This window comes from Podarcis vaucheri (genome assembly GCF_965113315.1).
Source record: "Podarcis vaucheri genome assembly, chromosome: 5".
Classification (NCBI taxonomy): domain Eukaryota; kingdom Metazoa; phylum Chordata; class Lepidosauria; order Squamata; family Lacertidae; genus Podarcis; species Podarcis vaucheri.
This window is the reverse complement of record NC_138763.1, coordinates 58,987,483-59,013,785: the sequence shown is the minus strand read 5'-3', so window position 1 is coordinate 59,013,785 and position 26,303 is coordinate 58,987,483. Positions and strand designations below refer to the sequence as shown.

The 26,303-nt window shown below is 39.9% G+C and overlaps 1 protein-coding gene across 4 annotated transcripts in view; it reads right to left on the bottom strand.

The window, feature by feature from the left end:
* FANK1 (fibronectin type III and ankyrin repeat domains 1) overlaps positions 1 to 26,303 on the bottom strand; it is a 32,737-nt gene that overhangs the window by 4,705 nt on the left and 1,729 nt on the right. For 2 of the 4 annotated variants that reach the window (XR_014219900.1, XM_082222932.1), the window contains exons 2-11: positions 16,180 to 16,357; positions 14,603 to 14,727; positions 11,867 to 11,948; positions 10,597 to 10,671; positions 9,552 to 9,617; positions 6,661 to 6,826; positions 4,726 to 4,869; positions 2,166 to 2,243; positions 2,017 to 2,061; positions 1,804 to 1,928 (exon numbers count right to left, since the gene is read on the bottom strand). Coding sequence is in view for 3 of the 4 variants with exons in the window: in XM_082222932.1 (XP_082079058.1) it covers positions 1,842 to 1,928; positions 2,017 to 2,061; positions 2,166 to 2,243; positions 4,726 to 4,869; positions 6,661 to 6,826; positions 9,552 to 9,617; positions 10,597 to 10,671; positions 11,867 to 11,948; positions 14,603 to 14,727; positions 16,180 to 16,357 (1,046 nt within the window). In the remaining variant the exon portion in view is untranslated. Of the gene's footprint in view, positions 1 to 1,703; positions 1,929 to 2,016; positions 2,062 to 2,165; positions 2,244 to 4,725; positions 4,870 to 6,660; positions 6,827 to 9,551; positions 9,618 to 10,596; positions 10,672 to 11,866; positions 11,949 to 14,602; positions 14,728 to 16,179; positions 16,358 to 26,303 lie in introns of those variants that run through there. The other 2 variants (XM_082222933.1, XM_082222931.1) reach the window with 1 other exon arrangement.

The following is a 26,303-nucleotide window of genomic DNA, read 5'->3' as shown; positions in this document are numbered from 1 at the left end:
TTTGCCATTTAGAATCACAGAATTGTAGAGTTGGAAGGGACCCTGAGGACCATCTAGTCCAACCCCATGCAATGCAAGAATATGCAGGAATATGCAGCTTTCCCATATGGGGATCAAATCTGCAGCCTTGGTGTTATCAGCTCCATGCTCTAACCAACTGAGCCATTTGAACTAGCTTGTTTCACTATCCTCACCAACTAACATTCTGAATTCTTTCATGTGTGTTTATGTTCCGAACAAAAACTGCAGTATTTGCATGTACAATTACTCTGAGAGAATCTGATTTTAATGAGCAGCTTGCTGTGCATCTATGAGGTGGCCAAGAAACTTGGACAAATACCAATTTCTTACCAGACCAAGTTCAATATACTATTGGCATATAAAGTCCTTAATGGCATTTATTCCATCACTTTGAACACACACTTTTCCAAGTATTGCATAAAATCCATTCTGCATTTGCAAGGAGTCATTCCTTTAGTGTGGCAGCACAAGCCTTAGGAATTCAGGGTCACTGTAGCAGAATGCCACTCCATGGACAGTGGCTCATTTTGCCCTCTCCCAATTATCTTATTACCTATTTTCTGCTCTACAAAAACCAGTTACACTGCACAAGGACAGCCAAAGAATTTAGCATTGGAGCCAAGCTAGATGTAATTATTTTATTACATAGTATGCCCAGGCATGCTTGGGATTTTTGTTTTTTAATATATAACTGTTGGGGGGGGTCAAAATGGGATCATCATATTGTTGGGAGTAAAGCTACCATGGGTCATAACGGGAGATTTTCCCCATTGAGAATCACGAGACAGAGAGAGAGAGAGAGAGAGTACGCGCATGCACGCAACTCCCACTGGGGCCATGGCAAAGACAAAGCGCTAAGCCCCCACCTCCAATGTTGTGCTCCCAATCCTGTTCTCCATTCCCCCGCCCTGGCCATTTGGCCTACTACATCACGGCCAAGGACCCTCGTACCTACGGGACCGCCTCTCCCGGTATGTCCCACAGAGAGCCTCAAGGTCCATAAATAGCAGCACCCTAGTGGTCCCGGGCCCTAAGGAAGTTAGATTAGCTTCAACCAGAGCCAGGGCAGGGCCTTTTCAACACTGGCTCCGGCCTGGTGGAACGCTCTGCCTCATGAGACCAGGGCCCTGCAGGATCTGATTTCTTTCTGCAGGGCCTGTAAGACAGAGTTGTTCCGCTTGGCCTTTGGCTTTGAACCAATTTGATTCCCTCCCCCTCTTTCTTTTTTCTTTTTCCTTTCTCCTCCTGTGATGAAGCTGCATTTTAATATTTTAATGTTTCAATATTTTAATGTTGTATTTTAAGTTGTATTCATTCAACTTGTTTTTATTATTGCTTGTTAGCTGCCCTGAGCCCTGCTGTGGCTGGGGAGGGCGGCGTATAAATAAAAATTTATTATTACTACTACTACTACTACTACTACTACTACTACTACTATGCCACCTATTTATTTATAGAGTAGCCATGCATTCTACAGCAAACTACATGATAATTTATGGCATGTTCTTGTTTTGCCCTTAACGTCAGTGACTGCTACTACTCAAGGGCATGAAACAGGAACAGCTGCTAGCATGAGAACAAGAGGACAGAAGAGCAAAAAATAGGATCACTGTAAAAACTGACCATAATGAGAAAATAATGCTGCTAAAATGTAGATGAATTTAGACGCCAGAGAAAAATGCTGGAGAAGCAAAGTTAGCATTTTAATCAAGGCACCCAAGAGTGTGTAACAGCTAATTAGGAAAAAGGAAAACAACTAGGATTTAGTCCTTGTGGCCTGACCTCCTTCGTAGGTAAGATTAGGCTTCAAATTGTCTGCTTCACACAATTGTAGCAGAGGATGGGGAAGAATCCACGTTCACATTACTTAATTGTCTTTTCCTTTCTTCTATTATTGAAACCACACTCTAAAAAAGAGAAGGAAAATAGCAAATGAGGATAAAATGCTTAAAGAATAGAAATCAGGAGACGAGTTCAAGTAAAAGATATCCATACCTGCCTGTTCATGCCTCTAGCCATTTCCAGGGCACCTTTGCCAAACTGAAAAAAAATCCCCCCCAAAAAATGTTAATTTTGTTATTTTAAACAGTTATTGGATGTGTGTGTAAAACAGGTGCTGAAAAAGCTACTCTTACTGCTATTACCTCATTTTTAACATCAGGATCTGCTCCTCTTTCTAGAAGTAATGCTACCAATTCTTCATGGTTATTTAATGCTGCCACCTGGAAATAAGATTAGGGGGAAATTCTATATAGTTGGGTGTTTGCATAAAATAAACTTGTTCTCTTATTGGAAATATTTTGGAGAAAAGAAAAATTGGCACCTTTTTCTTCAATGAAAGCCAACACAGATTACCTACTAACACAATGCAAGGATTACTCAATATGAGAACACCATCCCAAATTTGGAAATAAACTCCAAACACTGTTGTGTTCCAACTCTGAAAGTTACTGTTTTGAGCAGCCTCCAACTGATGAGAAGTAAATGTCAAAGCTACTACCACTTCTATGAGGAACTGGCATGGTATCACTTTTAGAAGGAATGTAACAAATGCATCTTCATTTCAGGTACTGAGATACACACAAACGTATCTGACAGCCACATAGCTGTGTGTATTTTAGAATAAGCAGATAGAACATTAACAGAGGACTGAGTTGGTCTATACTCCTGACAGCTAGGGTCTGTGCTTTATTTATTTTTAATTTTGTTGACTATGTTTAAATATTCTCTTGACAATGTTATCATCAACCAACTACAAGTATGCCAAGCTTTTTAAATAGCTTTCAAAAGAAGTTTAAACATGGCCTAGCAGCCGGAATTGAATATCTAAGGGCCTTACAAACATTGCATGGGGGTGAATCTGTGACTTAACAAGAAGCTGCCATCAGTCATAGCACCCCAAGTGTATTTTGCACAACACATTTATAGTAGTGTACAACTGAAACAGCTTACATTTACACCACTGAATATCAGAGGTGGTATTAAATGCAAGTCCCACTCAGGGTAGATCCACCTAAGTTAATAGACATGACTATCTTAATTTCAAAGGGCTGACTGAGTAGGACTTAGCTGAATGCAACCCATAGGGGTTGTGTTCAGTTTTACGATGAATTTTTATCATTATATTCTCCGTCTAGTTTAGGTTTATGCCCACTGCTTAGCAATGCTAATTATTAAGTGGTATATAGATGCCTTACATAAATAGTAAAACAGTGTATGTGGTGATCTTAAGCTATATAATCCTGACCAGAATTTTGCATATAGGAGCAGTGATAGTCGAGTGATTTGCTACAAGGCATTTGTGCATTGCTTCAGTATGTTGAACTTCTCTAGGCTCTCCTGGAGTTCTGACGATCTCCATCCTCTACTGCAGCATTGAAGTCTGCCTTTACATGAAGGCTCTGAATATTAGCCTTTAGAGGTTGGCAATAGTACACCTGCTTCTACAGATCATTAAAATATCATCCCAAACACCTGTTTGTAAAGGTAGAGAAGTACTTGCTCGCTCTCTCTGTGTGCTGACTGGAATGAAAATGTTAACAGAGCATTTTGATCTTTATAGAATCTACAAATACAAATGCAGTACTTCAGAAAGATGAATTTCCAAGTATGAAGGAATAAGAGGGCTCATCCTATTAAAGAAACATTTGAATTTGCTCATACGTACTTCATTTCATGCACCAAACTAGAAAAGAGATTGTGAGATAAAGTGCCTTAATAAGAGAAATCAAAGGGGAAGTGAAGTGTTACTTTGAAAATCCTCCTGTCATCCCAATACAGGTAAAAAGGCTTCTAGCACAGCCATTGCATTCTGTGGGCAAAAGTAGTAGTGAATGAAAAAGGACTTGTCATCTGTGCAAGAAAGGCTTTCCACAACAGTAAATATATTCCATGGGGCGGGGAATAGTATGGAGCACTAGTACCTAGAAGCCTTTCTTAAGTAGACCTCTTGACACACCGCCTTATCAAAATGTTTCACATTGCAGAAGAAAACTGGTGGAATGAGCAGGTAGTTCTCAGGTAAACAGACAACCAGGTAAACAAGCTTCACACCCTAACCCAAATTATACCAACACAACCTTGTTGAAGGGAACAGGCAGGATTAATAACTCAGTTTCATACATTACAGATCTTTGAGAGCAAAGCATCTAACTTCCTCATTCTATAGTATACAAGTAAGTTCAAAACACCTTTCTAAGAGCAGACAAAAGTTTGAGTATGTATATATTAGTGCAGTTCCATGGACTGTTGTGCAGATCACTTGCAGCAAGTCTAGTGCAGCCCCACATTGTATTGGTGGCAGGAGTGGATGAACCTGTTGATTTCAGTTTCTTATTTTTTCCAGTCTTCAGTTCACCTCATTTCTGCATCTGTCTGAAAATTTGTGTACGTTTTGGTGCATTTATCCTAATATACACATTTGCCAGCAATTTTCCTTAACATAAAGCATTTTTGTGCATTTTTCTCACAAATATATATTTTTGTGCACACTTCACTAACATATGCTTTTTACACAGTTGGGTTTTTTTAACTGGAGACTTGCACCACAAAAACATAAACTCTAGTGCACTACAAAAATATTGGGGAAAAGTGTACAAAAAGGAGAACTCTGGATTTGGAGTTGCTTTTCACACAGCACTTTTCTAGGAGGTTGCACAGTGTATTCCAAAATATACCAGCACACTGCTTAGCAGCAGAGCATACCATGAGAGGTGTCTTGCCATCCTTATCTTTTACATTCACATCAGCTCCAGCGTCTAGTAAAGTTGTGGCCACATCTGCTTTTCCTGTTATTGCACATAGTCTCATCAGCGGAGTCCACTCCAAGCCTGTGTCTTTAGGATCAATCTGTCAAAGAAAGGATGTTCTTCTGATACTTGAAACATGAATTCAATGAAAATTGACAAGATTTCTGTTCTGTTGAATACTTGCTGAGCTTATTACCTATCTTCAGCATCACTCTTTCCTGCTTGTTCCAGCAATTTATTTCTCATGCTGTGCAGTTCTTGATGCCTGGAGCAGCCTCCTTAGCCCTTTCTATATATCAGCCCAATTCATGCTCCCACTTCAAAATCTATTCCTTCCATAAAATCATTCCTAGACCACTTGACATTGTCAGGGCCTTCTTCCGCCAGGTAACCAAATTCAGTCTTATTTTACAGACTCACTGGCCTTAATACAGCTTTGCTTTTCAGTTTCATCCTCTCCATTTTATTTTGATTGAACACTTCTTGGCAAGGAGGGTGTCATTACTGTTATCTGCAGAGTGCACAGCATGCTGCTGATAAAAGTGTAGTAATAGCAACAGCAGTGGTAGCATTATTGGTCAAGATAATGCCCATTCATTCCATATTTTTAACTTACAATTTACATTTATTTCCCTGTTACATTTGCAGGTGTTGCACTTATAATTTGTGTGTTTGTGTTTTTCAAATTGACTCTAACATAATATTTGATGTTCATTTTGTATTATAATTCCTAATTTATTAGTTCTTCCAATACACTGGGTGGAATCAAGTATTGTACAAGCAGACTTCCACTCACTTTACTCGACTGCAGTTCCCCAATACCCTAAAATTCTGTCCCAGAGGGTTCCCAACACTCCAGAGCAGTTTTTCAGGGTATACAGGAAGCTGCAGGGGGGTAGAGATAGGGAGGTAAGAGTCCTATTGTATGAGAAGAAGCCCACCCTGCCCATGAAAAACAGTACTGGATACAATCCAATAATGTATATATTCAACTGAACTTCCTTTTCCTGGTTTTTAAAAATTATTTCAGGGATCATCTTGTTGGTGACTCCGACAACAAGGGAAAGTTTGCCTTCATCTACCGAGAACAAATGGGTCACACGATCAGAATTCACCAAACTTTGGAAAATAGATAGAGTATGTTCGATGTGAGGGTGATCTGGCTGCAACATCTGCCACCCCATTGATTGCCAGGGTTGATTGGGCTGATCTGGCTGTCTAGGCGGGTGTCCCCTTCCTCCCTCTCTGCTCCATGTGCGTCCCCTCCTGAAGCTGCGCACTAGGTGGAAGAGGACAACCATCCCAGATAGGAGTGTACCGTTCTTCGGTCAAGGGTATACGATAGCTGCGCTCCCCTGCTAGAACCTCCAAACAAGCTCAAGGACCTCCATTCTCCATTGCCGTCCTCTGGGCCTTTCAAATGCCTCTCCTGAGGGCTCCTTAGGAAAGGATGTGACACAGAGGAATACAGTGGAAATGATAAAAAAATAGTATAGAAGCAGCTTGTCAGAGTGGATAGCTTTGTGGGGAGCACAGAAGATCACAGTGGGGAGGACAGGATGGGAAAGTCACATTGCACAACTGTATTCAACCACACACTGGATTCAACCAAAATTTGTACTTTTTTCAAACCTAGAATATATTTATTTGGTCATTTGAATCTATTCCACCAAGTATCCTCTTATGTAAACAAGATTAGTTTCAAATACAGTAACCAATGACTATTAAAGTTATATACAAGCTTTTTAAAGCAGGTAATACAATTTCTTCATAACCTTGAAATTACGGCAACAACTGGTGCAGCATTCCATAATGATTAACAGCACACCTATATACAGTGGCATGTACACAACTGATAAACTGCTTCAAAGTATGCAGATGAACACCATACCTGACAACCATCCTTGACCATCCACTCAATAACATCAACATGTCCTCCGTCAGCAGCCCAGTGCATAGCTGTACATCCCCCAAGATCTCTGGATAACCAAGAAGCTCCCTGGGATCTGAGATACTTAGCAATGTCCAGGTGACCAGCATAACAAGCTATCATTAAACTAAGAAACAAAAAACACTACTTATTAACACATAAAACATTGTTATTTTGCAGTTTATAGAAAATTAAGTATTGTTTAAGTGAGCCACACCTTAGTCTAAATACTCTTCTAAGTTGGTTAATTTTCTGTTAAACACCATTTTATGACTGTATATTGCTATGTTATATGACCACTGATATAATCACTATTATATTACTAGTAAAACTGAAGCCTACATAAAGTATATGTAAACAAGCTATTAGAATTAGAAGCTATCCAATTGTCCATATGGACAAAATGGGCTGATAATTGTAAAAGAAGCCTTTATATATAAAAAATAAGGGCTTTTGTGAAATGTATAACTGGGGTTAGCAAAAATAGCCAAAGAAAAAACCAAAAGAACATTTTCCTAGTAACTGCTAACATATGCAGTTCAGTGTGTATCACTGAGGATTCTGTTGAATCTTTTGAGACATTACTTCATTTTAATATTTCCATAGAGAACAAAATCCTAGACATCAACTGAAGACACAACATATTGACTTCAGTGTAAGATTTACGATTTCCCAACCACAGAACATCAGCCAACATTACCAGGGACATCTAGTACCACTTATGAAACACCTTTAAAAGCAGGCCTTTCAGATTAACTTAAAATATCATTGGGAAGAAAACTTGCATGATTTTGTGTAGATATCTAAGTAATACTAGAAATTAACCGGCTCATAGACCAAGTTATTAAAAAACTGTATTGTTATTCTATGGGTTATTGTATCTTATTTCTTGCTGCTGCTTATATGCTGACATCTAACTGCTGTAATTCTGTATTTTCCTCTGATTTGTATAGACTGCTTTTTGGAGGTCTTTGGACAAATTTACTTTTAGAAAATCACCATACTTTTGTGTTCAGGAAGATTCTTTTATATATACTGCTGATACTTTCAACATGGTACTCTCAACATAGTACAATCCACACCAAATGCCAGAACCAGAAACTGCCTGAATAGTTTAGGATCGACATTAGACTGCCAAAACAGATATGAAAGACAAAGTGTGGGCAAATGAAAAGTTAGTAATTAGTAGGTGATATGTCAACAGATCAGCAGCGAGTTGAGGCTAGAGTTGGTCCAGGAAAGGCTCTGATAAGGACGTGTCTTGAGGAGATAGTAAAATAACTTTATTTATCAAACTAATTCTGTCAGAAATTATTTTTTAAAAAAAGAGCGGAACACCCTTGTTGTTTATTAAACACTTGGGGAAACCCAACAGACACTATTATTGATTTGGGCCATAAAATGAGTAACTAGCCCTGGCTGGACATTCTGCCTGGATAGGGTATATGCCAACCATATTCCCTATAACCCCATCCCTGCTTGCTGAGTCCCTGACCTTCTCAGGCTGAAAGCAGAAGGTCTAAAACGGGGCTTCTATCGGCATTTGTTTGAAGGAGAGAAAAAGGAAGTCCCATTGAGCAGAAGTTCATTCTGCTGGCTGATGAACATGGTTCACTTGCTAATTTGACTGGTTGTCCTAAATTATATGTATCTATTGGCTTACTTTACTACTTTAAAGTCCTTCCTGGACAGTAAGAGTGTTGCATGCACTAAACAGACTGAATATTTGGGAAAGAGCACAATGGCCCTTTGCATACAAAAGTGGTATTTAAGGAAACAAACAACTAAAGCAAATTTTAACAAGCTTCATAGAATAGCAAAAGTACATTCCACAAAATAATGGAAATGCAAATATATCTCATGCTATATATACATAAGCAGTTTTTACTATGTCATACACTGTTATAAAAAATTTCATAATTTATTTTCATATTTATTTTGTAAACATTTATATACCGTTTGATTGTAAAAAAAACCAACCAACCAAGAAACAATACCCAAATCAGAGTAGTGTCAGGAGAGGCTGTCACAACCATCACTCCCATTATAAATGGGCTGCAATCTGCAACACCTGAGAAGAGAGAAACCTGCTTCTCATTTCAGTTATCAGCCTCAGCCTAGTCCATTTGTGCCTCTGAATGTATAGCTTTACTTTCTGCCATTTAAATTAATGGCTATCATTCATTCCAAGGAAAATTGAAGTGCCACACATGGGTCAAATTTGAGGGTTTATGGGCTCTAAAACCAATCCCTCCCCACAAAATAATAATTTTAATCTGCTTTTTTTTTTGTTGCTGTTCACAAATGTTGCACCCATGCTGTTCCACATTTTACTGCTCCTCCATCCATGTCATGTTGTGTTTCCCATCACCATCAAGAACCATGTAGTAGAGAAATGATGTCAAGCTCCGATACAGAATGTTAGGCTAAGCCTGGCATCCCCAACCGGTGGCCCTCCAGATGTTTTGGCCTATAATTCCCATGATCCCTAACTAACAGGACCAGCGGTCAGGGATGATGGGAATTGTAGTCCAAAACATCTGGAGGGCCGAAGGTTAGGGATGCCTGGGCTAAGCTATGTATGTACTGCTGCCATTGCCAACAGGTGGTGGGAGAATGGCAGCATTGTGTTGCCCAGGCCTCAAAGTATCAACAACAGTCAGGGAACAAAAGCTGCAAAATTAAGAGTTCCATTTCAGATCAGCATTAGCTAAGGCATTATTACTGATGCAGACAGTATCCCAGTGACATTTCCTCCCCATAGACACAGGTTTACATTAAATATACTTTTTAAGTCCACAATATCAACATCCGCCGTGTTATCTGATGAGGCAATGTACTGCATTTATTACCTGTCTTTCCCACTGGCATTCTTCCGGTTCACATCTGCTCCATTTTCTACCAAAATCTGTGCAAGTCTAGATAGAAAACATTTGCATTATATTATTTTTCAGCAACTAGCAGAATATTCAGTTAGGGTGCCAATTTTGATGGCTGCTATAGTAAGAAATTGTTATGTGGCAAACTGACCACTGTCTTCAAACCATGTGCAAATTCATATGCCACACTGAAATTATTTACCAACTAACAGCTTGCCTTGTAAGTCAATACAACTATAAACAACAGCAACTGCTGCAGCACATTATGCCAGTCTAGAATACAAAGTTGATGTGATCCATTGACTAGAGTACTGTACAAAATTCTGGTTTCAAGCCAAACTTTGTTTATAATTAACTAGGTAATTTTGAGCAAGAGCAAGTCACTGTTCTTCAGTCTTAGCTCTGAGTCTACAAAACAAAGAATAATTATTCATTGCACTGTGGTGTTATGAGGATGAATGTGAAAGAACATACTCTGAACACTAAATAAATTATCAGTTTCAGGCCTGTAGCTATAAAATAGTATTTAAGGAATGAATTGGAGGGGGGGGTTTCCAAAATTAATACATCTGAAAGGAGAGGTGGCCACCTTCTGCAGTTTTGAAGGTTACTGTTCTGTCAGTGATTCCAATACCCCATAATAAAATTGTTGCTGTCTAATCAAACATTCACAGTAATGAATCATATATGCCCAGGCATAGCAGTACATATAATATGCATAAATACATATAATGCATACAATATGAAAGAGAGCGAGAGGAGTTTGAAGTGGGGAATCTTGTTACTTAATTTTTTTGCTGGGGGAGGGATTAGGTAGTTAGTGGAGGGCCAGATAAAATTGGTTTGCGATTAGATATTACAATGGGTCATCAATCAGCTATCCCTGAATTTCAAGCAGATAATGGCAACTTCATATCACACACACCCCAAACCACAAAAATAATGAGAACTGTAACTGACTATTCTGATCTGTACAAAGTCTCATACAAGAAAGGTAAAAGAAATATTACAATACTACCTAGTATATCCTTTTTGTGAAGCAACCATCAACGCTGTAAATCCTAGTTTATTGAGTGTATCTACCACCACTTGCCTTTTCAAAAAAGAAAAAAGTAGACTCGTTATCATTTCAAACATTTCCATCACTACAGTTCTTCTCCAATATGTTTCTCAACATACGTAGGTGCATATTCTGCCTATTCATCAGTGGTAAGGATACATTAAAGTTGCCACCACTGTGTCCCAATGGAGGAGGCGGGGGCACAGTGTTCTTACTTCTAGATGGCAGGAAGCTATGAACCTACTAGGTCAGCACCCTGCAGTTATGACCTGCTGACAAGCAAGTAGACTGGGCCACTGACATCATGGCCCACATTTTACACCATGCACTGGCCAGTCAGCAGCTGAACAATGCTCATATAGTAATCTTCATGTCTTTGCTGCTCACCTTGCAGTGCCCAACAACAAGAGCACCAAGTCTGCCTTGATTAGTGCTCCTCAACACACAACTCCATGGATCATTGCTGCCTTTCATAACTTAAAAGAATTATATGGCTTAGATCCAAGAAGCACAGTATGGTTTTTTCCCATGAAAGGGTATTTTTATGCTCCTATTTCTTATATCAACCTCTAAATTCCCCGGAAAAATCATTCCCAAGGATTGAGGACCTTTTGCAGTGGCATTTTCTGATAGAGTAGAAGAGTTTGGATTTGATATCCCGCTTTATCACTACCCGAAGGAGTCTCAAAGCGGCTAACATTCTCCTTTCCCTTCCTCCCCCACAACACACACTCTGTGAGGTGAGTGGGGCTGAGAGACGTCAGAGAAGTGTGACTAGCCCAAGGTCACCCAGCGGAGCAGAGACGCGAACCCGGTTCCCCAGATTACGAGACTACCACTCTTAACCACTACACCACATTGGCTCTCACTAGTGCTGTCACTAGGAAAGGGAACTGTCAGTTATATAGAATGCCTGCCTTCTACTTACACACAGGGGTCAATGTTATAGTGTGTGTGTGTGTGTGTGTGCGCGCGTGCGCGTGCGCGCACGCGCATCTATATATATCTATACACAGACACACACATACATATTAGCACCCATTTCTGTAACAGCATAATTTGCAATTAGAAATCTATCACGTTGAGCTTAACATATAAGCTTAACATTAATATTTAGGTGACAGGAAAAATGACACTTTGTCAGAGCACAATTTGTCATGCAATTGTCATTATCTTTCACTCATTATTACATAGATATGAAGATTTTAAAAGGTGAATCATTTCTCACCTTCCTTTAAGAATAGTAAGGACTTGATCTACATCATTTCTGCTAACAGCACGATGGAGATGGTCTCCACTCATTGGTTCACCTGAAGAAAACAATGCATGAAAGCAGGATGGATAAAAAATTGTTTTGCTGGTACTCTGTCAGCTATTAAAATGCTGTCAAATAACTAGCTTTCACATTTTTCAGAACAGCATCTGGACACCTCCCAGGTTCCTAAATTAAACAATAGACCTTTTATCACTGTTTAGCAGAAAGATGAAATGTTTCAAAGGTGACTTTGAAATCTTTTTTTAAAAAAAAAAAAACAACACAAAAAACCCAGACGATTGTTTATTTATTTTTAAAACCTGGGCACCATCTCTCAAATAAACACTCATGAATAATGACAACATCTAAAATGTTGTGCACACTGTTGAGTCTCTGCATTGCAAAAAAAGGGGGGGGGAGTAGCAAAAGGTGTTAGTGAGGAAATCCCTGCTTCAAATCTCACCTCAATCACAAACTCCTGAGGTAGCTTTAGGGCTTAGGCAACCCATTAGTTCTAATGCCTTCCCCACCATCTGCAATATGGAGTGGATAATAATATTGGGGTTGTTGTATGAATAATGCATTTGGACAAAAAAGGTGTATGCTTTTATTTCAATTTATGTTTATAGCCCTTTATTACGTCTTTGAGGAGACCTTTTCTATTAAGCACATGCTGCTCCCATATTGACCATAGTTTACCTCTATGACAGTTCTCAAAAACAATTTGGGTGTGTAGGAGCAAATAATTAAAAGAACCAAAAGCTAAGAGAAACAATTTAAAATGTACAATCATTCTCTCTTTGAAGTTATATTAAAATATATGTGCAATACATAAAACTTTCAGACAAGAAGCTTAAGGTTGACATAGTTACTCATTAAAATTGTGTCCACACAATAAATGTGATTACTGGATAAACAAAAGGAATCTGGATAGGTGAAGGTCATGCTTTTGTCTTCTGAAATAAATCCTTCATAAAATGGTACTGGGTTGCAGATGAACAGAGCAATGTATTCTAATGTGGCTATAAGAATTTTATTTATGGAACTGAAGGCTCTATTGGAAACTGAATAAATGATGAACTCATTGGTGAAGACATTCTCCAATTAACAGGCAGCAGCTGTTTGTCTTTCTATTTTAGGGACCAATTGATTAAAATTGCACGCCTCATTTAAACAGGACTTTCTTGTATTTTACCTGAGGAAAAAAAGAAGCAGCATCACACCCTTTTTCAAAGTACTTGCATTCTGATTTATGAAGGCTTTTTCCAGCTGAATGCAAATGCTAAACCAAAAGAGACATTTTGTTTTAATGTGCATATTCCTAACATGCACATTAAAACAACGAAGCTATGAAATATGAATATGAATGGCTTTGAATATTTACATATAATAAAGCTGTACATTGTATAGGAAAATCCTGGTTTTACAATTCAGATTTTTATCCAAGTCCATTATGCTATTTGGAAAGCAAACATTATGTGAAGTGCAATATTAAAATGAACTATGAACATGCCAAACACGTAACATATTTCTAGATAATGACGGGCAGAATTCTTTCCAATGCTTTCTTTTCCTGAGGAAAATTTTCCATTTCATAAACGCATTAGTAACAACGAATGGGTGCCAATTGCTGATACAATATTTGGCAAGCTTTGTACATTCAAAGTGTTTTGCTTTGTTAACTGAATGTAAGTAAAATAAGCATGCTCAATTAGATCACTCTCTAGGTATCAGAATTTTTTCCAATGCAAACTGAAATGTTTACCCTAATTTTCATAGGATTATTTCCCAGACCCCCCCCCCCCGAAAACTCACACTACTTTCAGAACAAGGTTTCAATTCAGGAATGGCGGCCTTTGGACAAATGTGAGCATGTTATATTAAGATGCTAAAGTCTAATGGGCTTCTGGTGGTTACACAGGAAGCAATGGCAAAGGGATTCAGCCATACTTTCACTAAAATGTTATAGGATAGCTCACCATGGGCTAGAGCACAATGGGAAATCAGTGAATCACTTGCAAGCTTTTGGCTGTGAACCTATTTGATATAATACAGAAGTCTATTGATTTCAACAGGATAATTTACTCCCAACTCAGGGAGTGTGGAGAGGTGCATGGATTTCTTGGGGACTGGAATATACAACACTCCATTCTTAACTCCCAGGACAAGCAGTTCTGTTGCCAAGAAGCACGCTTCTTACTAGATATGTATCTTCAAAAGGACACAAAGTGGTACATGTTGTTCCTAATGGCTGGATTTTAGCTAGCCACCCAGATGTAGTGATTCATTGTGGGATCACCACAGAGAATATTTTTGCAGATTGAATTCTTAAATAATCAATACTGTCTGGATGCCTAGCTCAGTTCATTAAAGAGCATGGGGACTTTATGAAACTGATGAGGTTTCTTGTCCTGTTTTCTAATTTGGGCAGCTAAGGGCTGAATAGCGAGAAGACAACATCAAAAAAGCAAGCAAACATTTTAAGATAAGGGTTTCCCCCCACTTTAGATAACAGTGAGAAATAGCAAATGCAAAAGGTCTAAAATGTATCCCAAATAAGATACTCCATAAAAATGCTTAATTAAGAGCAGTGCTGCATGTTAGATTTACTTAATAAACTTCTGCTTTCCATTTAATAGCTATTTTCATTGGGTAGAAATCAAATTTATATTGTGCATACTTAGAATTAACAATGAATTGCCAACTTACTTGTTGTGGTTACACAAACAGGTGTACTGTAAGCGGACTCCCCTGAAGGATCTGTCACTTTAAGTCGAAATCTGTAGGTTGTTCTAGGTTCAAGACCTTCCACCACATGCTGTTGAGCATATCCCCTAAAACAGAGTAATGTTCCCCCCCCCCAAAAAAAATTAATCATTTTCAAATGTTTTGTTTATACAAGACTAACTCTAAAATTAAATTAAAAATACAAATGGTACTAAAAACTGACTCCCAAACACCTGTAACTGTGAACGTATGAAGGTCACTGGAAAAAAAACCATCTGCTTAGATGGGAAATATGTGCCAAAATTGTTCTTTTTAAATCCACATTATTGTTGTGTCACTGTGAATCCATCTGCAAATTCATTTGCCCTAACTGCACATACAAATCCAAAGTTTTCTCAAGCCTACATGAATACCTAAGCTGTACATACTTTAAAACCCAAAAGGAAAGAAAGGGTGATAGCCAATATCTGTCATACTCAGAGTAGACTCTGTGAAATCTACCATTTCAACTGGTCTACTCTGAGTATGACTTACGCTGGATATCACCCAAGGACTTCAGGTCTTCAAAAACAAGAACTAGAACATCTACATAAATGTCGTCAAATATATACTCCCAGCACATTTTTCAAGGGCAAAAGTTCAGGTTTGAATATTTTAATTTAATGTCTTCATATAATATTTGGAATACCAAAAAATGTCTATCAGTATTACCATTACTTTGCCATGTGCTACTGCTTTAGGTAAAAAGCAAAAATCCTTCTAAGCTGTCTGACATTGTAAAGAGATTGTTTCCTAGAACGCTCAGAACGCTTTAAATTTTAAAGCACTGTTTATAGTATAAGATATGTAGCTTGACATATGATGAAATAGGTAGTATTCAAACAGTCTAATTCTGCCACCTAGTGACAAACTCTACATAGAAATTTTCTGATGACAACAGAACGTATGATGTCTCAGAGCAAACATCAGAGCAGTCAGGGGACCACTGGTAGCTTATGTAGCACTGCAGTCAATTTATTTATTTTACTTTTACAACACATAAACCACCTCTCCAAATGCTCAATGTAACTAATAATAAAACTCCCCCCCCCCCGAAAATCAAGAGGAAGATCAATTTTATCGTTTAATGTACTGACTTTTTCAACAATTAAGAAAACTTTTTACAAATTAAATCATAACGTTAGAAGAAAAGAAACAAGAGTAAAATAGTGAAGGAGTTATGCTTTAGCCACAAAAAGCAACAAGAGAACTACTGGATAAAGAAGGGTCATGTGGTCCACTCTCGGGATCCAACAGCAACAAGTCAGACCCATTAATGATTTGATTCCATGATTATAGAACCTTCCCCTTTCAAGTCATTTGAGTGGTACTTGCTCCACTGAGATGTACAGATTTAGGGGAAGAGTCTGCAATGCATGGAAGTATTGACAAACTCTTGTTACACCTACAACCACAAAGACCATTTTCAGAACCACTGATTTATGTTAAGTATGTCAGCTTTGTTATCCAAGCTTTCAAATTATTTTGTCGGGGAGGGGGGGCAGCACAACTTTACTTACGTATAAATTAGACCATATTTATGCAACTTTGTGTCCTCTTCTTCAACTGAAAATTTTAACCATTGTTCCTGAGGACCTTTTCGTTGTTCTTCCAAGTCCCAACTAAGGTGAATATTGTGGTGGCTTACATGGCGTACAACTACAACTGGAGGGCGTGGTTTTGAGATGGAATGTCTTCCTACAAATGAATTACATCATTTCACATGTCTGACACTTATCTTGATTCAAACAGGAATATGGCTAGGACTGCATAAGCACTGTAGGACAATCGCTGCGTTATTTATTCTTTCGTACCTTCCCCCACTTTGCAGCAATACAATAAACAGAACTGTAAAACAATTTTGCATTGTAGCTATGGACTTCAGCTGCTGTGACAAAAGTTTGCACAGCCTAAGCATTTATTTGTTTTTGTGAAATATTTATATCTTTCCTTTTGATCACAAAATATCCACAAGATAGTTGAGAATAAGTAAGCAATAACCTCCAAGAAATAAAATTATAACAGGTGACAGTAAGTCCACATAGCAAATACAAAACAGCAGCAACATACAACTTAATTTTAAAATAACTTTCTCATAAATGGCTTTTAAACAGGATAGTTTTAACTTGGAATCTGGATGCCATCAAAAAAGCAGCAAGGTGCATCTCCCCAGGGAGGGAATTCTAAAGTCTCAGCACAACTACCAAGAAGGCCCCTCCTGCATAACCACCCTTTGGTCACACACAAGGAACAATGACTTTTTTTCAGTATCTGCAGGTTCACATCTTTTAAACAAGTGTATTAGTTAAGCAACCAATCAAACATGTCTTACATTTTATAAATGCAAGTAATCTATAGAAAAATTGGAAAAATACACAGATTAGCGTGGCCCCAGCACAAGGATGACAAACAAATTTCATAAAGCATTCCATATTTCTGTCAGCCTGTCCTTAGTGACCATTTTAGCAAGTACTGTATAGTGGAAATATTACTTTCTCGGTGCTTAAAATTATGTTCCTTTAAAAAAGAAAAAATAATTAGTCAATAGACATAATGTAAACCCTTAGACTTGGGGGTAGTTTGTCACTAAACACCTATTCTGTTGTAGCCATAAGTGGACCATCCCTCAGAATGAAAGCAAAGAAGATACTATAACTAGAGGCAACAGGCATCCATTATAAAGACATTCAAGTATGTTACTCCTATAGTAAGATGGAATTTTGCCCATCTGGTCCATAGTAAACAGGGGGGGGGGGGCGGAATGTGGCTATTCATCAAACACTGATATAATTCAGAGCCTAAAGACAACTGGCATTACCTCCTAGAGATGTAGCAATAAAAACCGCTAGCACATTTGCAAAGCTAAGCAGGATCTGGTATGGTTTGAAATCAGCTTGGGGACTATGTGTTGAGATTCCCAGATTGCCGTGGGTTGGACTAGATGAACATCAAGACCCCTTCAAACTCTACAGTTCTATGATTCTACCATTTTCTCAAACAACTGATGCTAACTTGAAGCAATACATCAGCTTCTCAGTTTAACATTCAATACAGTGGTACCCCGTGTTAAGTACTTAATTCGTTCCGGAGGTCCGTACTTAACCTGAAACTGTTCTTAACCTGAAGCACCACTTTAGCTAATGGGGCGTCCTTCTCCTGCCGTGCCACCGGAGCCCAATTTCTGTTCTCATCCTGAAGCAAAGTTCTTAACCTGAAGCACTATTTCTGGGTTAGCGGAGTCTTTAACCTGAAGCGTATGTAACCTGAGGTACCACTGTACAGGGAAGGATGCATACTGTAAAGATAGTTGATGATTACAGAAGGATTTTTTTGACATGCAAAATGTTGTATCCAAGTTTAAACTATCATATGCAATGATGGGTGAAAATCCCTTGAAATCAATAACCCTATGCACACAAATCTCAATCTTCTCTTATTTTTGAGAAAACTAGAAACTTGCCAGTTCCCCTCACCCTTCTCTCCAAATATGCTTACTTTTGAGAAGGAGTAGGAGACAGCCAGTGACAGGGAAAGAAAGCTAGAAACAGGAAAACCCTTGCCAGCCTGGAAATAACACTCCACAGCATGCTTGGGAGCATCATATGCTTTTGGGGAGCATGGGAATTTAGAACTCCAGAGCAGCCAAGGAAACTAAGATCCCATGTTCCCCAGCAGGAAATAACAAGCTGGGAATTTGTTATTTACTCTCCCCAAAATTCAGTGAAGCAAGCAAAAGAACTTACAAATTCCAATGCCTTGGGCAAAAAAATACAATCCTGAGTGTCAGAATGACCAGTACTGTCTCTAGTGAGCCCTCCCTACCATCAGTTACTCCCCTTTCCAAGAATAACCTTTTTGCTTTGAAAGTGGATTAAAATACTGGCAATGGGAGCCAGCAGGTAGCAAGGATGAATTTCATTACCAGCTGATCCTTGAAAGGCCTGGGTCTGGTTTGTAATGGGTTTTGGCTTTCCAAACTAGGCGAGTTCATATTCCAAATTCACACCATCACTAATCCTATGCTCTGTGCACTTTCCTTTTCTCATAAAGGTATTAAGACACACTACACTGTGTTCCATTAAGTTCAGGATAAGGTATATATTGGAATAATTCAGGTAATTCATTCTAAGATAGCTAAGATTACCTACAATATTATATTACATTTCACTTAATGAAAAGTTATAGGAGTATATGAGTTCTATTTCCAATAAACCAAGTGCTGATCATTCTGCTTGACACATTTAACAGACAGAGGCCCCATGACAGGTTTGTAGCAGGCAAACATTCAGTTCACACAGCTTGTCCTGCTATAAACATTCCAAAGATGACAAAAGCATCTCCAAATGAATTTGTGCCAGTCATACTTGTTCTCCAACAAGACCCTTTGTTGGAGAAAATATCAAAACCTATATTCTTTACTTCTTGTTTTGGTTAAATGTGGAAATAATTGCTTTATTATATTGTAAGTTTATTAATTGTCTGAAAAGATTATGCCAAAATGCAAAATATTTGCATAAAATCTATCATCATGTTGCCCAAAAGAGCAGCTGGACTATTTAAAAACACACAAAATATTTGAAACCAGATTAACAGTGACTTGACCTTCAGCTCAACCAGAAACAGCTTGTTTGATATTCATTTCATTGCTATGACCAACATGGAGCTTTATGACATCATAGACAGGAAACAGAAACATTGTGAGTTATGAGATTGTCCTATTGATTGTCTTGCATTTGGAAAGTTAAATTCATTGTCAATACACTAACTAAAACTATGACTTTAAAACAAAGAACAAGCTCATCAGGAAATCATAAGCTTTTGTCCTAATTATTTTTGCAGTGAAAGCTGTTACATAATTTTCATACGGTACAGATATTCATATAGCTCAGTGGCATATCCTTAAAATGACAAGAAAGAAAAAAGACAGCGATGGCACAGCTCACTCCACTATCCTTTTATAGTGAACAGGGAAAGATCAGGTTCATCCATCTAATTACCGATACTGCCTCTATCACCAAGACAAAGTTCCAAATTGGTCAACCTTATAATCTCTTGCTACAAAATCAATTTGGGAGTTTAAATTCTCTGAAGACATCTGAAACTCATGAATAATGAAAAATTAAATAGAATTGATTACATTTTTAAAAATCTGCTTAATTATTGAAACCAATTACTTAAGCAGAATCACTTTGATGGAAAGTCTTCGTTCTCTAAACAACACTTGCTTTGGGAGAAAGAACAATGATGAGGCAAAAACACATAGAATGTCAAAAGTAACAAAACAGCAAGCATACATCTTCTACATAGCAGCTTCTACAGATGACTTACATCAGCCCTTGGGAGCCTCAGACCTAAGGACCAAATGCGGCCCTCCAGGCATCTCTATCCAGCCCTTGTAACTCTTCACCAGGCCCCATCCCTCACCAACCCTGCTCCACCCACTCCTGACTGGAATGTGTCCTTGATTCCAGCTTGCCTGGGTGGAAATACAGTGGTACCCCGCAAGACGAATGCCTCGCAAGACGGAAAACCCGCAAGACGAAAGGGTTTTCTGTTTTGGAGGCGCTTCGCAAGACGAATTTCCCTATGGGCTTGCTTCGCAAGACGAAAGCCCATAGGGAAATCTCCGGGGACCTGTTTTAAATCGCTGGCGGTCGGGAGCAAAGACTTTTGCCCCCCGCCGGCCTTCAGAAGAGGTCCTGGACCTCTTCTGAAGGCCGGCGGGGGGCAAAAGTCTTTGCTCCCCCCCCGCCTGCCTTCCCGGGACAGCGGAGACTTCTCTGCTGTCCCGGGCGATCTTAAAATGCTGGCGGGCGGGAGCGAAGCTGGGGGTCGCTTCGCTCTCGCCCGCCAGCATTTTAAGAGATTTTTAAATGCTGGGGGTCGGCAGTGAACGCTTCACTCCCCCCGCCAGCATTTTAAGATCGCCCGGGGCAGCGGAGACTTCTCTGCTGTCCCGGGGAGATTTTAAAATGCTGGGGGTCGGCAGCGAACGCTTCGCTCCCGCCCGCCAGCATTTTAAGATCGCCCGGGGCAGCGGAGACTTCTCTGCTGTCCCGAGCGATCTTAAAATGCTGGCGGGCGGGAGCGAAGCGTTCGCTGCCGACCCCCAGCATTTTAAAATCTCCCCGGGACAGCGGAGGCTTCGCTCCCGCCCGCCAGCATTTTAAAATCGCCCCAGGACAGCAGGGGCTTTTAAAATGCTGGCGGTCGGCAGCAAAGCCCTCCTGTCCCCGGAGCTTGCGGGGCGGGAGGTGGGAAGAAGGGCTTTTCCTCCCACCGCCAGCCTTCAGAACAGCCTTCTGAAGGCTGGCAGTGGGAAGAAAAGCCCTTGTCCCCCCCCAGCCTTCAGAAGAGGTCGGGGGACAGACTGTCCCCGGACCTGGTCTGAAGGCGGTTTCCCTAGGAACGCATTAATTGATTTTCAATGCATTCCTATGGGAAATCGTGCTTCGCAAGACGAAAAACTCGCAAGAAGAAAAAACTTGCGGAACGAATTAATTTCGTCTTGCGAGGCACCACTGTATGTGCATGTCTGGTAACCTCTGGCATTTGTGAGGCAAGAGTCATATCCACTGTTCTGCACAGTTCTGCCTCTGGACTGCCCATTGTTGGCATGTGGCTCTCAGAAGGTTCCTCATGAGGAAAGCACAGGCTGAAAAATATTTCCCATCCCTAGCTTAGATGTGTTCTGTCCCTTCTACTTTCCAATACAGATCAAATCAGAGAAGGATTTAGGGGAGCGTAACCGGTTCGGCCATACTGGCTGCAGAGCCTTAGGAGTGCCACAACTACGATGTAGAATGGAAGGAGAGGTACAGGGGGGCACTGAATTTTGGCATCACAGAGGGCACTGCTCAGGGCTGCCAACCTGAGTAAAATATTGGGGGGGAGTAAGCCCTGCCCCACATAATCCATCACAAGACATGGCACCCCCCCATTTGAATGGCAATGCCTATTAACTTTGGGGGGCCCGGCCCCCTCAAATATTTTATTGGGGGGGCTGAAGGGACCGCAGCACCTTGGAATTGAAAATGATTAATAGGACCCACAAAGGGGAGGAGGGAAGACCAGGAAATTCTTTGGAATCTTGTCTTTATGTTGTATGTTGGATATGTGATTGTAAAACTTTAATCTGAAAAACCAAATTAATTAAAAAAAAAAGACTTATTGCTTTTAAAAACACAGCAGAAAAACTCTTCTGATTGGCAAGAAGGTGGGGTGGATACTCATAGGATGTGGATGACTTTCAGTAGTGTGCAAAACTGTTCAGTTCAGGTAGCAACAGCAGCACTTTATGCAACTGTTCAGTAAGAGTGCTGAGTAGCTGACAAGATAATTTAAACAACTCTATCATATGCACGCATACTTTAAAAAGAAAAACTGGCAGCGATAGTCTGGCTCCTGTCACTATCCTTTTCTAGCAGGAAGTCAATTAGGAATTGTTATAGAAGCCATAATTAGGATGCTTAAATGTATTTATATATGCCAGATTCTGCTTAGTTTTCCTTGTTTGATTCCTCCTTTTCCACTAATTTAGAGCTACTTCACATAATATGAAAAAATATGTGTTAGCAACATGTTTAGCAGTGCCTTCTCTATTGTCCTTTCTTTCCCATTTGAAGACAACCTGCTAAGTGGAGACTTAGCATCTGTATTGGATTCAAATTAATTTAATATAAGTGGTGTTATTCTGATTTATATATATGCTTTTATATATGCAAATGATATTGCTGTTTTTATATATGCCATTGTTCTATTACATTGTAAATTACTCTGGGATGTCTCATAGGAAGGAATTCATGAATGAGATAATGAATGATGATAATGATTCCTATGTGTCCCATGGCATGGTCAATAACACACACACACACACACACACACACACAGAGAGAGAGAGAGAGAGAGAGAGAGAGAGTATATAAATACCTTAAATAGCAACTTTTTAAAAAATACATAATATTTGAAGGGGAGATTAGTGAAGGGGCAGATAAGTGATGAATGTAACAGCCTGTTTAGACTACTGCAATGCAGTACTGTATACAAGGGGCTTTCACTGAAAGCAGTCCAGAAATTGCAGTTGTTTCAAAATAGAGCCCCAAGATTACTAATTGATACTAGATGTTTTACCAGTTGTATTGGCTCTATTTCCAGGAGCAATTTAAATTGTGGGTTTTAACCTCCTAAGTGGCTTAAGATCACCACCTTCTGCCTGCTTAAACCTTAAGATCTTATATTAAGACCCTGACCAGAGTGCACCTGGTAACTGAAGGAAGGCATATGGTTACGATGAAGGTATTTCTAGCATTGGCACCTCAACCTCCTGAGAGTGGCTCATCTGGAACCTTCTTTAGTTTTGCAGCACAAAGTAAAAATAATGTTCTTTGCTTCCTCTTTTAAGCAGTTTTTAATTAGGGTTATACCTTTTATGCTGCTTCTATGCAAAAATGTTTTTCACTATACTTTGGGCTGGATTCAACTAAGTAATTGTGCAAACAGGAGTCAGCACAAATCACACTAGCACAACGGGCCTTTCACCCACCTAGTGTGTCCCCTCATAGGTAAAGGTACTCCTGACCGTTAGGTCCAGTCGCGGATGACCCTGGGGTTACGCGCTCATCTCGCTCTATAGGCTGAGGGAGCCGGCGTTTGTCCGCAGACAGCTTCTGGGTCATGTGGCCAGCATGACTAAGCCGCTTCTGGCAAACCAGAGCAGCGCACAGAAATGTCGTTTACCTTCCTGCCGGAGTGGTACCTATTTATCTACTTGCACTTGACATGATTTGAACTGCTAGGTGGGCAGGAGCAGGGACGGAGCAACAGGAGCTCACCCCGTTGCAGGGATTCAAACCGCCGACCTTCTGATTGGCAAGCCCTAGGCTCAGTGGTTTAGACCACAGTGCCACCCACGTCCCGTGCCCACCCTCAAATCAGCTGGGGGGGAGGGTTCAAGAGAACCCTCAAAGCAGCACATGGGGGGAGAAGGAGGGAGATCTTTCTGTCTGGCAAGCATAAATGGCACTGTTCTGAAGACGGAACAATCACATTAGGTTATTGAATTCCTCTCTGTTTTTGATATTTTGTTGTAAGTCATTTGGGATTTTTTTATTGATGGACAGTTATATTAATCTAATAAATTATTATATTGTGAACACATCTTTCCTATATTGCGTGTAGTGGCCTGCTAAGTACATACTGTGACAAATAATTACTGTAACCACCCCAAGCCCTTAGAGCAGTCATGGTTATAATTCAGGATGATTATTTAATTAACCAATTACAGGATGGAGCACAGATAAAATAGGTTCCTCAAAATAGAATTGTATCGCCTATCATGGACAGTTCAGTTCTGGGGCGGGGGATTAGATACAGTATATGTGAGACTGCATTTCCACAACTATTCATTTTACAGTGGTACCTCGGGTTACAGACGCTTCAGGTTACAGGCTCCGCTAACCCAAAAATAGTACCTCGAGTTAAGAACTTTGCTTCAGGATGAGAACAGAAATTGTGCAGCGGCGGCAGCGGGAGGCCCCATTAGCTAAAGTGGTACCTGAGGTTAAGAACAGTTTCAGGTTAAGACCAGACCTCCAGAACAAATTAAGTTCTTAACCCAAGGTACCACTGTACTCCAGTTCCCACAGAAAAAATACTGGAAAGCTCTATATTCCATGTAGCGGAATTGGGAAAGCTTTGGCCCTCCAAAATTGTTTAACTACAATTCCCATTCAGCCTTGACTATTGCCATGCTGGCTGGGGCTGATGGGGGATATAGTCCAGCAACATCCAGAGGACTGTTCCACATGCATGTCACACAGGCAGCAGTAGATGGTGTGCTGGGGTTGCACCATTCACCTGACCTCTGTCTGGCTGAGTCACTACAGCAAAATGGAACAGAGGGGTGTGGCAAATGTGTCCATGCTTCTGCTGGCACATTTCCATCACACAACCTTGCAACTCTCTCTCTCTCTCTCTCTCTCTCTCTCTCTCTCTCTCTCTCTCTTCTCTTGGTCCTGGTATGCTGCAGCAACTCAACAGGAAAGAGGTAATATGAATGGCAGAGCTCTGCCACACTGCTGCATATAGGAAAGGTGGATGCATTCAGACTTTCATAAAAAAAAAACTTCGTAGATTACTAAAAATATCCAGGTTTAATTAATTTAAACAACTAATGGCATGCTGGCTTTTAATTATCTATTTTAAAATTTTATTTCATTATGCTAATAAAGTTACTACATAAATAAGTGATCAGATCAGAAGTGATGACTAAATACCTTGGGCACAATTCAGATTTTATTTTATTTTTAAGTTTTATATTCTCTTACAGCTTTTCTCATTAAGCCGATAAGGCATATATAATATTTGTCTGACACCAAAGAAATCTAACAGCAGGAAAAGGAACATTTTTTTCTTGGGAGAGCTGCAATAAAACCTGATAACAAGCTTGCTGGCCTTTTCCTCCTCACAGAAGTACATACGCTCTTAACAAGAGACACCTCATTTACCGAACAAACCTTTCTTTCCATTAGCAGCAAATACATATACATACACACATTCTTATGTAGAACAGAACACTTAACTTAAACCTTTCGGTGTAAATGTGATGAGTAGCTTAGGAAGCAAGATCTAAAGGTTCTGACATGAATAAATCTCAATCAAAAACTGACACAGATATTCCATTGTTATGAAAGGCAAGATTCCAACATGAAATACATGTGCCTATTTTATTTGATGTCTTACTAGAGCTACTGTGCCTTTCCAGTGTTGGTACAACAGTGAAGTAGCCCAATACCCCTTATAAGCTGGCGGGTAAAGAACTAGCCACACAGATAGCCACTTTAATTTGCAGTTAACCAACTTTAATTTGTGACGCAAAGAGCATAGTTATGTGTTAATAAGCTGGTAGTTTAAGTGTATTTGCTGCCTCCTGAACAGGGGATTATCAAACCCTGATCAATGTGCCTCCAACTTCTGAGATGAGGTGGGGGTTGCTTTATACCCTGCCATAAGTGCAAGTCTTTGGGGTGGAAGTTGTGGACCCTACTCAGCAGAATGAGCTTGCCGACACCCAGAAGCTTGGGGCGCGTTGAGCTCAGCACGCCCCAAGCTTCGGGTTTCGCGCAGTCCTCCGCTAGCCGTGGGAGAGCTGCGGCTGGGGTTGGGGGAAGCTCGGGCTAAAATATATTTTTTTCTTTATTCCCCCCCCAAAAAAAAACCTAGGTGCGTCCTATGGGCCAGTGCGTCCTATGGGGCGAAAAATACGGTAATTTATTCCAGAGGTCCGTTCTTAACCTGAAGCACCACTTTAGCTAATGGGGCCTCCTGCTGCCGCCGCGCCGCCACTGCGCAATTTCTGTTCTCATCCTGAACAAAGTTCTTAACCTGAGGTACTATTTCTGGCTTAGCGGAGTCTGTAACCTGAAGCGTATATAACCCGAGGTACCACTGTAAATAGAAATAACCAGTGACTGAATTTGGGGTGATGCGGAATGTACCCAGTTAAATTTTGCTTGCTCTGATATGGTGTTGATAAGCTTTCATCATACCTAGCGTCTAAAACAAATGGAATGTCCCCCATTCACTACTGACCTTGACCCCCCTGCCCACTATGGGTATGAAACTTTATATGAAAAAGGTTTTCCCA